Here is a 12,776-nt window from a genome sequence, read left to right as displayed (position 1 = left end):
AAAATTCTAAAGGGTTCACAAACTTTCAAGCACCACTGTATATGCAGATATAGAATAAGCATATATATCTGAGTGGGCAGGACTTTAAGTCGATGAATGGAGAAGTGGATATGCATATATGAAAATGAAACCAGTTGGAAGTGGGTGGGGCTTGAAGTTTATAGAAGAACATTTAGCATGGCTTTGAGTACAGATACGGAAATGAGAACAGGGGCGAGTGGGCAGGGCTTAAAGTCCATAAATGGAAATGTAGGCGTGTTTTCTGAAGACAGAGCTGAGTGGGCGAGGTTTTAATTCCATAAATGGAAATGTGCGCATGAGTAAGTCATGAAACAGTCGTTCAGTATTTGCAGTGATTTATAACAGCATAATGTTTAATATCACTCTAATTTCCTTTCAGTTAAAGTTTTCTTCTTCCTGCAAACTCGCTGTAATTTGTCACGCAGGATCAGATTAGTGCCTCAGGGTCTGCTCCATGCTCGCCTCTCTCTCCCTCTCTCTCTCTCTCTCTCTCTCTTTGTGTGTGTGTGTGTGTGTGTGTGGTTTCCTGTCAATACTGCGAGATAAATGAGATCCACTCCATTTAAAGAGCTCTTAATGAGCACTAACGAGCAGGCTGCTTGTCCTGAGCTCCGGCTTCCTCATTTGTTACTTTAATGGATTTTCCGATTTTTCCTTCACACACGGATCACACAGAGCTCAACAGTGATGGTCCGGTAATCAAGATGCCATTTATTTTTGCATTACAGCATTCAATTTTTAATGATAACATTGATTTACCATGAGGGACAAGATTATTAAACAAACAATGGTTATATACACTCTCAAAGAACTTAAAAACACCATTTACTTGTTTAAGTCTTGCTTCAGGACTACATTACCCACACTCCCAAAGCCAAACCTGCCAGTCAGAGATGTCTGCCACGGAATCTACCTGATGCCACCGTATGCTGTGGGATCGTACCACCATTTCACTAAAATGTCACAAATATAACAATTCTTGACTCTGAATCGCACCATCACTGTTGCACCAATCACACGGCAGGACTCCCATCAGCCACTGCACCTCATGTGATCACCATACTCACATCACATGACTTTGCACCTGATCCATGTCCATGTTTAAGGAGTTCTGGTATTTAGTAAGTTGCATCTTGTACAGCACTCGGTTTCTAGCATTTGTCTTCTGTTCCGGTATCATTTTATCTAATCTGTGTCATGTTCATATTGTTGCCTTGCTTCACTACAGTTGTTTTGTTTCTCTGTCTTTGTTCTTCATGTTTTGTCACTTTTCATAAAAGTCTGCACCTGCATCCACCTCCCCGACAAATCCGTGACAGGAAGATAGACCTTATCCATGGATACAGCAGAACTCCTGGAGAGGAATCCTCCTGATGTGGGTGCAATAAGGAAAGGGAGATTGGGTTAGCCCCATGATGCCATGTGCCCTCTTAGGGAATTTTTGGAAGAGGAGGTGCCTGACCAGGCTGGAACCATGCCCTACCTTTCCTGAACCACTGAGGACATGATCCCACCTCGTTGCTCGGTTGGCTCCTTCCACTTGTTTTGGTGGCGGACACCCTCCTTGCGCTTGTCTTCGTAGAGGACCTGGCTCCTTGCGCTTGCTTTGGCGGAGGACCTGGGTCCTTGCATTTGCTTTGGTGGAGGACATGGCTCCTTGCGCTTGCTTTGGCGGAGGACATGGCTCCTTGCGCTTGCTTTGGCGGAGGACATGGCTCCTTGCGCTTGCTTTGGCGGAGGACATGGCTCCTTGCGCTTGCTTTGGCGGAGGACATGGCTCCTTGCGCTTGCTTTGGCGGAGGACATGGCTCCTTGCGCTTGCTTTGGCGGAGGACATGGCTCCTTGCGCTTGCTTTGGCGGAGGACATGGCTCCTTGCGCTTGCTTTGGCGGAGGACATGGCTCCTTGCGCTTGCTTTGGCGGAGGACATGGCTCCTTGCGCTTGCTTTGGCGGAGGACATGGCTCCTTGCGCTTGCTTTGGCGGAGGACATGGCTCCTTGCGCTTGCTTTGGCGGAGGACATGGCTCCTTGCGCTTGCTTTGGCGGAGGACATGGCTCCTTGTGCTTGCTTTGGCGGAGGACATGGCTCCTTGCGCTTCCTTTGGCGGAGGACATGGCTCCTTGCGCTTCTTTTGGCGGAGGACATGGCTCCTTGCGCTTGCTTTGGCGGAGGACATGGCTCCTTGCGCTTGCTTTGGCGGAGGACATGGCTCCTTGCGCTTGCTTTGGTGGAGGACATGGCTCCTTGCGCTTGCTTTGGCGGAGGACATGGCTCCTTGCGCTTGCTTTGGCGGAGGACATGGCTCCTTGCGCTTGCTTTGGCGGAGGACATGGCTCCTTGCGCTTGCTTTGGAGGAGGACATGGCTCCTTGCGCTTGCTTTGGTGGAGGACATGGCTCCTTGCCCTTGCTTTGGCGGAGGACATGGCTCCTTGCGCTTCCTTTGGCGGAGGACATGGCTCCTTGTGCTTCCTTTGGCGGAGGACATGGCTCCTTGCGCTTCCTTTGGCGGAGGACATGGCTCCTTGCACTTGCTTTGGTGGAGAACATGGCTCCTTGCGCTTCTTTTGGCGGAGGACATGGCTCCTTGCGCTTGCTTTGGCGGAGGACATGGCTCCTTGCGCTTGCTTTGGTGGAGGACATGGCTCCTTGCGCTTGCTTTGGCGGAGGACATGGCTCCTTGCGCTTGCTTTGGAGGAGGACATGGCTCCTTGCGCTTGCTTTGGCGGAGGACATGGCTCCTTGCGCTTGCTTTGGCGGAGGACATGGCTCCTTGCGCTTGCTTTGGCGGAGGACATGGCTCCTTGCACTTGCTTTGGCGGAGGACATGGCTCCTTGCGCTTGCTTTGGCGGAGGACATGGCTCCTTGTGCTTGCTTTGTCAGAGGACATGGCTCCTTGTGCTTTGCTTTCACAGAAGATTTCGCTGTCTCCACTTGCTTTCATTGACGATATGGCTCCCTCCACTTGCTTCATGGAGGACGTCACTCCCTCTGCTTGGTTCGCTGTATGCATCGCTCCCCCTCCTTCAGGAGCCTCATGTTAAAGGGATCGATTTCTGTCATGGTCACTTTTAATAAACTAAATCTTCACTTTCACCCGCGTCCTCTACAAATCTGTGACACACATCAGCTGCTTCCAGTCAGTTTATAATCATTAATTTTTTAAATGTAATAAATTATCAAAAATATCCATGATATCTCAAAAATGTGTAGTGATATAATTTGTCAGAATGTCATTATTATATGGTCGTATCACCCAGCTCTCACACGTTATCATCAGAACAGTCCTTTTTTCCACTTGTAAAAGAAAAGCAGTACATACCTGTAGGCTTGTCCTCGTGCCTTTTTTCTTTTATTGTTTTGCTTTAAAATAAATTTTAAGAAATTGTTTCATTAAACGCTTTACTATAAATAAAATAAATGGAACATTTACTTCCAGAACCAAAAGCCCGTTTCTGTGACAAACGAGAGACATGTTGCTGTAGGTGACACGTTTCTGTTGAAATGAGACAGAGAAAGAACTCAAACTCGGTCAGGGCCTGAACGCTGCTCTCAGTTTCACTAACAGACCTTACACTTCATATTTTAATTCCATATGATTTACAGCGTGCAGGCTGGATAACACGCTAACTGTCTGATTCTGTCCGAGTGTGTCATGGAATAAAGAATACTGTAAAATTAGGGATGTCATCTGTTGTGATGTGTGTGCGTGTGTGTGTGTGTGTGTGTGTGTGTAAGTGTAAGGAAGCAGGAAGTGATGTCACTCACCCTCATCCTGCCATTGCGGATGGCCGGGCCATCGTCAGCCAATCGGAGAACGAACAGGTCCATCTTGTATTCCCGCCCACCTCGAATACTGAACCCAAAACCCTTAACACTCTTCTCCAACTCCACAGTGAAGAAATCAAAATTCTACACACACACAAACACACACACTTAAATGCATTTAAAGTCCAGCACGTCATGGATCTGCGGTGTGTGTGTGTGTGTGTTTTTACCTGTATGTGTCTGTACTCTGTGATGGTGTAGGAGCGTGGGTCAGTGTGTCTGTAGTCCAGCAGTGGGGTGTGTGTGTACTCTGCTACAGGAGGCTGTCTGTAGTCCACGGGCGGTTGGCGGTAATCAGTGAACGGAGGCTGACGAATGTCAGGCTTCACGTCCTGACGAGCTTTGACCTCTGACCTGTACCTGCTCAGCCAATCAGAGACCAGAGATCACACACTATCATTAAACCTGACATTTAATATCCCTGAGTCCTGTATACTTTAAGTACACTGTATTTATTATTAATATATTTGTCTCAATTGGTACATCAACGCTTGTAATGTTTTTTTTTCTCTGTGTGTGTGTGTGTGTGTGTCACCCGCTGTCATGTGTGTACATCTGCACTGGGACAGTTGCAGACTGGGTGGGCTGACTCTGCTGGCTCTCAGGGGTCGTCTGATTGGCTGGGCTGGTTTGATTGACAGGGCTGGGGTGTGTGTTTGGGGGCGTGTCCATCTCAGCTTGGTTATTCTGTGCCACCGGACTCGGGTGGGCCAGAGGACTCTGTTTCTCTGAGCTAGCAGCTGAGGGAGTACTGCTCGTCTCTGAAACACACACACACACACACACACACACACACACACACACACACACACACACACACACACACACTGTTGTCGAGAGCACTATAGTAATATAAGGAAGGTGTGTGTTGCATCATCGTCGTTACCATCCTGTGTGACGACGCGCAGGGTGACGCTCAGTCCCGCGTCTTTAATGAGTTTAACAATGTCAGCGTGTGCCATGCTCACAATGGACTGATTATTCACAGCCAGGATCCGATCTCCCACCTTCAGCTTCCCGCTGCGCTCGGCCGGACTACCCTCGATGATCCGCCCGATCTTATGGGGCACCGCTGGGGGGGGGAGCGCAGACACACACACACACACACACACACAGCAGATCAGACAGCGGATGGTTATGAATTTCAGTCTGAATTTTTCTCTCTTTATGACTCACTTCTCTCTCATTCCCTCACATTCTCATTTTGTCTCATTCACTCACTTGCTCACTTCCTGTCTTCTGTCTTTCATTCCTTCACTCTATTTCACTTATTCTGTCTTTCATTAACTCACTCCATCTCTTTTCCACATATTAACCTTCTCCCTGAGAGCCTAAGTGAAAGAGAGAGAGAGAGAGAGAGAGAGAGAAAGAGAGAGAGAGAGAGAGAGAGAGAGAGAGTGAGGGGGAGAGTGAGTGAGTGACAATGCGAGAGTGAGAGAGACAGTGAGAGAGAGAGTACATGAATGAGTGAGAGACAATTAGAGAGAGAGAGAGAAAGCGAGTGAGTAAGTGACACAGAGAGAGAGAGAGAGAGAGTGAATGACTGAGTGAGTGAGAAAGTGAGTGAGTGAGTGACAATGAGAGAATGAGTGAGTGAGTGACAGACAATGAGAGAGCGAGAGAGAGTGTGACTGAGTGAGTAAGCGAGTGAGTGAGTGACAGTGAGTGAGTGAGTGAGTGAGTGAGTGAGTGAGAGAGAAAGCGAGTGAGTGAATGAGTGAGCGAGAGAGAGAGAACACGAGTGAGTGAATGAGTTAGTGGCAGTGAGAGAGAGAAAGAGAAAATGAGAGAAACAGTGAGAGTGAGTGACAATGAGAGAGTGAGAGAGAGAGAGAGAGAGAGAGACAATGAGAGAATGAGAGAGGCAGTGAGTGAGAGAGTGTGAATGAGTGAGAGAGAGAGAGACAATGAGAGAATGAGAGAGACCGTGAGTGAGAGAGAGAGAATGAGAGAGTGAGAGAGAGTGAGACAGAATGAGGGAAGTAAAGAATGGGGTGAAGAACTAGATGAAGGGGAATAAAGGGGATCAGTGAGTGAGTGACTGAGGAAATGACTAAGTGAGGGAATGAGTGATTAAGTTAACAAGTGAGTCAATGAATAAGGGAACAAGTGGATAAGAGGGAAAGAGAAAGACCCTCTCTCTCCCTCTCCCCCCCACCCCCTTTCCTCCCCTCTGTGAGTGCAGTAGTAGAAATGGGATTGGACCTGCACTCTCCTGGCCCCTGACTCGACACTTATGAATTACTGAACCGTGACAGTGAAAGGAAACAGCGCACAGTTCGTATCTTTCTGCTCCTTTACAGTAATCAGTGTAAACAGTGAGTTTCCCTCTGCCCCCATTCAGAGCCATCAGCACACCGCACACAGCGCCAAGGCGTAAACAATCATACCCTCAATTACATATGCGGCGGCTACGGCTCCGTTATCTCTTTTACCGGCTCGCAGATCACACAAACACGGGGAGGATGCGTAAATGTAATGTTAGTATGTTGTTTCTGAGAAACCCCGTCTAACCTGGAGCGGCTGCGGTTTCTGGCCTGTTCAGTGAACTGATGATGACGAACCCAAACCCTTCGGTCTCTTTGCGCTGAATGACGATATCACTGGTCTGACTGGCCGCCGTGTCCGAGGGCTGCGACGGTGTGGCATTAGGGGTGGGGTTTTGAGGAACGCTGCCGCTGTTGGAGAAGTTTCCAGAGTTGAAGTCGCTCCGAGGTGAGCTGTGCTGGGTGGAGAGCGAGCCGGGACTGCGTCCGTTCTGAGGACACGACTCACCTGCAAGTACAACATGATTAAACCATAACGAAAGAACATCAAACCCCGCCGTGGATGAAGTGTAATATGAGTGAAAACAAGCCCAAGTGAAGAAGGTCATCTAATATCAAGTGTCTGTTACGCCAGGATCAGATTAGGTGATCATAGGGATATAAATTCTTAAATAAATAAATAAATAAATATGTCTTGATCAGGAGACTGGAAACACTATAAGTTTGGCCCCGCCCAATCATCATTCACGTCTTTGTGTGTCATCAGGAAGGAGGGACAAGAAACTGTCAATCATCGCTACAAAAGGAACATCACAAACCACATCATAGGAGACAAACAAGGTGAGAAAATACAAAAAAAGAGTCCAGAGGGACGTCCCAGATGCCACATCACTGATATTTGATTATGTTGCACTACGACGTCCTGTTCGTCGTTCCCGAAGATCATATTCGAGCCTGATGCTGGACAGAATTGTGTCAAAATCAGGATGAATTCATATCATATGATCCCGGCATTACCAATACGAGGCGCTATCAGTATGCTCACACGTTAACCCTCTGGGATCGAGAGCTTCTCCGACAAAGCGTGGCAGGTTTAGAGTGAGTAGGTCATGTATTTAGATAAATATCTTCGTGAGGTTTTTTTATTATACAAGCATGATAAACATATTGACAGAAACTTTATACTTTACACTTTCCTATGTGCTCACTGCCGAATAATATTATAGTTTTTAAATGACCTACATTAGATGAAACATAAAACTTGTCACCTTCCTCAGTCACACCAGAGTCAGAGCACTGAGCACATACATAAAAGACTGTTTACATGGTAATGGCATGATAATCACTTTCACTCTTTTGGTTTCAATTGGTTTCTCTTTCGCGGTGGGAACGCCCACCATAAACAGGATAAAATCCGTCAGCCGTAGTTTAGGCTACCTGTTTGGAGGTAAAACTGTTGCGAGATTGCATGCGGATTTGATGCTCAGGAGGCGCTTCGGATGATTCAGGACAGCAATTCAATTCATGATTCAGGACAGCGGTTCAATCTTGAGAACTGATGATGAACGGTGCATTTTTTCCCCTTTACTTCAACTTGATCCGGCCAAAGATCAACTTGAGTAAGTGTAAATATTTCTTCTATTTATTATGAGCAGATTGGCTGATATGCGTGTGCTGTAATGCATACACAGGAAAAATGACTGAGCAAATTTTCCAGAGTTAAAAGTATTTTCCTTAAAATAGTTAATTTTGCTATACTTTGAGTTTAGAGAGTAAAATTTGGAGTTGGAGTGGGAGCGAAATTACAGAGTAATTGTGTAACAGAGTTGGTTGTACAACCCTGATTCCAAAAAAGTTGGGACAAAGTACAAATTGTAAATAAAAACGGAATGCAATAATTTACAAATCTGAAAAACTGATATTGTATTCACAATAGAACATAGACAACATATCAAATGTCGAAAGTGAGACATTTTGAAATTTCATGCCAAATATTGGCTCATTTGAAATTTCATGACAGCAACACATCTCAAAAAAGTTGGGACAGGGGCAATAACGGGCTGGAAAAGTTAAAGGTACAAAAAAGGAACAGCTGGAGGACCAAATTGCAACTCATTAGGTCAACTGGCAATAGGTCATTAACATGACTGGGTATAAAAAGAGCATCTTGGAGTGGCAGCGGCTCTCAGAAGTAAAGATGGGAAGAGGATCACCAATACCCCTAATTCTGTGCCGACAAATAGTGGAGCAATATCAGAAAGGAGTTCAACAGTGTAAAATTGCAAAGAGTTTGAACATATCATCATCTACAGTGCATAATATCATCAAAAGATTCAGAGAATCGGGAAGAATCTCTGTGCGTAAGGGTCAAGGCCGGAAAACCATACTGGGTGCCCGTGATCTTCGGGCCCTTAGACGGCACTGCATCACATACAGGCATGCTTCTGTATTGGAAATCACAAAATGGGCTCAGGAATATTTCCAGAGAACATTATCTGTGAACACAATTCACCGTGCCATCCGCCGTTGCCAGCTAAAACTCTATAGTTCAAAGAAGAAGCCGTATCTAAACATGATCCAGAAGCGCAGACGTCTTCTCTGGGCCAAGGCTCATTTAAAATGGACTGTGGCAAAGTGGAAAACTGTTCTGTGGTCAGACGAATCAAAATGTGAAGTTCTTTATGGAAATCAGGGACGCCGTGTCATTCGGACTAAAGAGGAGAAGGACGACCCAAGTTGTTATCAGCGCTCAGTTCAGAAGCCTGCATCTCTGATGGTATGGGGTTGCATTAGTGCGTGTGGCATGGGCAGCTTACACAACTGGAAAGACACCATCAATGCTGAAAGGTATATCCAGGTTCTAGAGCAACATATGCTCCCATCCAGACGACGTCTCTTTCAGGGAAGACCTTGCATTTTCCAACATGACAATGCCAAACCACATACTGCATCAATTACAGCATCATGGCTGCGTAGAAGAAGGGTCCGGGTACTGAACTGGCCAACCTGCAGTCCAGATCTTTCACCCATAGAAAACATTTGGCGCATCATAAAACGGAAGATATGACAAAAAAGACCTAAGACAGTTGAGCAACTAGAATCCTACATTAGACAAGAATGGGTTAACATTCCTATCCCTAAACTTGAGCAACTTGTCTCCTCAGTCCCCAGACGTTTACAGACTGTTGTAAAGAGAAAAGGGGATGTCTCACAGTGGTAAACATGGCCTTGTCCCAACTTTTTTGAGATGTGTTGTTGTCATGAAATGTAAAAATCACCTAATTTTTCTCTTTAAATAATACATTTTCTCAGTTTAAACATTTGATATGTCATCCATGTTCTATTCTGAATAAAATATCTCATCTCATCTCATTATCTGTAGCCGCTTTATCCTGTTCTACAGGGTCGCAGGCAAGCTGGAGCCTATCCCAGCTGACTATGGGCGAAAGGCGGGGTACACCCTGGACAAGTCGCCAGGTCATCGCAGGGCTGACACATAGACACAGACAACCATTCACACTCACATTCACACCTACGGTCAATTTAGAGTCACCAGTTAACCTAACCTGCATGTCTTTGGACTGTGGGGGAAACCGGAGCACCCCGAGGAAACCCACACGGACATGGGGAGAACATGCAAACTCCGCACAGAAAGGCCCTTGCCGGCCACGGGGCTCGAACCCGGACCTTCTTGCTGTGAGGCGACAGTGCTAACCACTACACTACCATGCCGCCCTGAATAAAATATGGAATTTTGAAACTTCCACATCATTGCATTCTGTTTTTATTTACAATTTGTACTTTGTCCCAACTTTTTTGGAATCGGGGTTGTAGCTCCGAATTGAGTAAAATAGTACAAGAGTAAATTTCAAGACACACTGAATAGAGTCAAATACCAACATAAAGTCAAATACCAGCTGTTGTAAAAAGCAGTTTTAGAACTGTGTTGGAATGTGTGAAAAAACCTGACCTTACCCATTGGGACTTGACCTGATGGGATTAAGAGTTGGCAGTAGAAGGGTTTTCACTCTTCTCATTGAATGGAATGGAATGGACATTTTTACTCTTCTCATTGAATGGAATGGAAATTTTTACTTTTTCATTGAATACCCCCTCCACTGCCAACCCTTTATCCCCAAACAATAGGACATAAAATTTTTTGATGGCCAGTTAATTGTCCACATCAATGGAGCAGATTTAAGTTTTTGTGCTTGATCCATTCAAGCACTGAACAGAATCACTTAAAGTGATCAAAATGGTTCGACACAATGGGGAAGGTCATGTTTTTTCACACGTTCCAACACAGTTCTAAAACTGCTTTTTACATCTTCATTTATCTGTTTTTTTAAGTACAATCATGACATACAGACTACAGAGATATTATTGTAGCTGAACTTGTGCTGAATACAAAAAAGTCATATGACTTTGAAAAGACTGCTTAGATCTGACAACAAAATCAAAGCATGCCAAAATCATTAGAGTGCCAGAAAATATCCTCAGACCCCAGAGGGTTAGACACACACCATGTGTCACAAATTTCATGAGTTTTTGAGCACGCTAAACATCTCAAATGTACGCAAAGTATTGAATAATAATAATAATAATAATAATAATAATAATAATAATAAAGAATCCAACCAAAAGAGAATCCCTCCTGGTAATTAAAGGAAAAAAAGAATTCGAGCAGCTGTTTTGAACAGTCAGTATTATCGATGGTCTGTCCTTATTAAACAGAATGCTCGACTCACCCGCAGGCTGCACTCTCCTCCGGATCGTAAGTTTGACGTGGCCGGTCCGAGCCGCCACATGCATCAGATCGATGACGTGGCGATGAGGTTTTCCCGCCACAGAGATCCCGTCTACTGAGATCAGCTCGTCTCCGGGACGCAGGCGGCCATCTTTATCCGCCGGGCTGTTCTCGACGATCGCCCCGATCAGGATCTGCACCAAACACAAGGACATCCTCTCGCTAACATCATGCTGTAACGCTAACGGGACAGTGGTGTGGAAATGAACATGGTGTCATAAAAACAATATCCTTAACAACTGGGACTGGGTGATACGATGATGTAATATCCATATAGTGATAAATCATGTCGCAGTACACTTTCCTCAGATATCGGTAGTAGAGAGTTTTTTTTTTAAATATTATTGTTACTTGTTTTTAAAACATAACTGATTAAAAACATCTGATTTGATGTTACAACTGTACAATTATTTTCTTATTTATTATTGAACCCTTCATTCTGTTTTGCCAGCAGTTGGTTATATACACTCCCCGGACACTTTAATAGGAACTTCTTGTTGATTCCAAGATCCCTGTTTTTGGCTGCAGGAGCGGAACCTAATGCGTTCTTCTGCTGTTGCTTTTCTGCTGAGATGCTTTTCTGCTCACCATGGTTGTCAAGAGTGATAGGAGTTACTATATCCTTCCTGGAAAAAAAAGCTTGAACTGCTCAATCTGTCCATTTTCTGATCTCTGACCCTCTCGTATCAACAAGGCGTTTGTTTCCACCCACAGAACTGTTGCTCGCTCACTCGATGTTTTTTGTTTTTCGCACCATTCTGTGTAAACTCGAGAGTGTTGGGTGTGAAAACCCCAGGAAGGAGATCAGCAGTTTCCGAAATACTCAAACCAGCAGTCCATCTGGCTCAAACCAACCCCCGTGCCACAGTGAAAGAAAGTCACACTTTTTCACAATGTTTCCCATTCTGATGTTTGAACATTGTGAACATTAACTGAAGCTCCTGATTTGTATCTGCATGATTTGATGCATCGTGCTGCTGTTGAGGGATCGGCTGAGTAGAGAACTGCATCAAACAGCAGGTGGATGGAGGGGTGTTCCTAATAAAGTGGCCAGTGAGTGTCTATATCATGAATCATACAAACATCTTCAAGTATCGTGATATATTTTTTATTATATCGCCCCAGCCTGATACACAAACCACACAGACACACACACAGATAATGAGATGTAATGTGTGTATGATGGACGTGTCTCACACAGTCACACAGAGTCTTTCAGAATCCATGCTCATTAATTGCAGGTGAAGGAGCTCGGATTCTGAAAAGACTCTGTGTGACTGTCGGAGGAAAAACTCTTTAAGGAACAGCAGCAGTTCACTTTCCATCCACCCATCCATCCATTATCTCTAGCCGCTTTATCCTGTCCTACAGGGTCGCAGGCAAGCTGGAGCCTATCCCAGCTGACTACGGGCGAAAGGCGGGGTACACCCTGGACAAGTCGCCAGGTCATCACAGGGCTGACACATAGACACAGACAACCATTCACACTCACATTCACACCTACGGTCAATTTAGAGTCACCAGTTAACCTAACCTGCATGTCTTTGGACTGTGGGGGAAACCGGAGCACCCGGAGGAAACCCACGCGGACACGGGGAGAACATGCAAACTCCGTACAGAAAGGCCCTCGCCGGCCACGGGGCTCGAACCCAGGACCTTCTTGCTGTGAGGCGACAGGGCTAACCACTACACCACCGTGCCGCCCCAGTTCACTTTCCTTCAATATATATATACACCAGATTGCATTCTTGTTTCTTACACTTACCTCAAATTGTGAGATCCCTTGCTCTCTCTCTCTCTGTGTCTGTCTCTCTGTCTGTATGTCTGTCTATCTGTCTTTCTCTTTCTCACA

General features: G+C 45.5%; 1 protein-coding gene across 13 annotated transcripts in view; it reads right to left on the bottom strand.

Moving 5' to 3' along the window:
- magi2a (membrane associated guanylate kinase, WW and PDZ domain containing 2a) overlaps positions 1 to 12,776 on the bottom strand; it is a 288,209-nt gene that overhangs the window by 19,375 nt on the left and 256,058 nt on the right. For 12 of the 13 annotated variants that reach the window (XR_009651082.1, XM_060903818.1, XM_060903819.1 and 9 more), the window contains 6 exons: positions 10,866 to 11,058; positions 6,365 to 6,625; positions 4,737 to 4,922; positions 4,386 to 4,611; positions 4,021 to 4,210; positions 3,791 to 3,934 (listed from right to left, as the gene is read on the bottom strand). Coding sequence is in view for 12 of the 13 variants with exons in the window: in XM_060903818.1 (XP_060759801.1) it covers positions 3,791 to 3,934; positions 4,021 to 4,210; positions 4,386 to 4,611; positions 4,737 to 4,922; positions 6,365 to 6,625; positions 10,866 to 11,058 (1,200 nt within the window). In the remaining variant the exon portion in view is untranslated. The remainder of the gene's footprint in view (positions 1 to 3,790; positions 3,935 to 4,020; positions 4,211 to 4,385; positions 4,612 to 4,736; positions 4,923 to 6,364; positions 6,626 to 10,865; positions 11,059 to 12,776) is intronic. The other variant, XM_060903822.1, reaches the window with a different exon arrangement.

Source organism: Neoarius graeffei, chromosome 21, assembly GCF_027579695.1.
Source record: "Neoarius graeffei isolate fNeoGra1 chromosome 21, fNeoGra1.pri, whole genome shotgun sequence".
Classification (NCBI taxonomy): domain Eukaryota; kingdom Metazoa; phylum Chordata; class Actinopteri; order Siluriformes; family Ariidae; genus Neoarius; species Neoarius graeffei.
The sequence above is the reverse complement of the archived record's forward strand: the minus strand, read 5'-3'. Positions and strand labels throughout refer to the sequence as shown.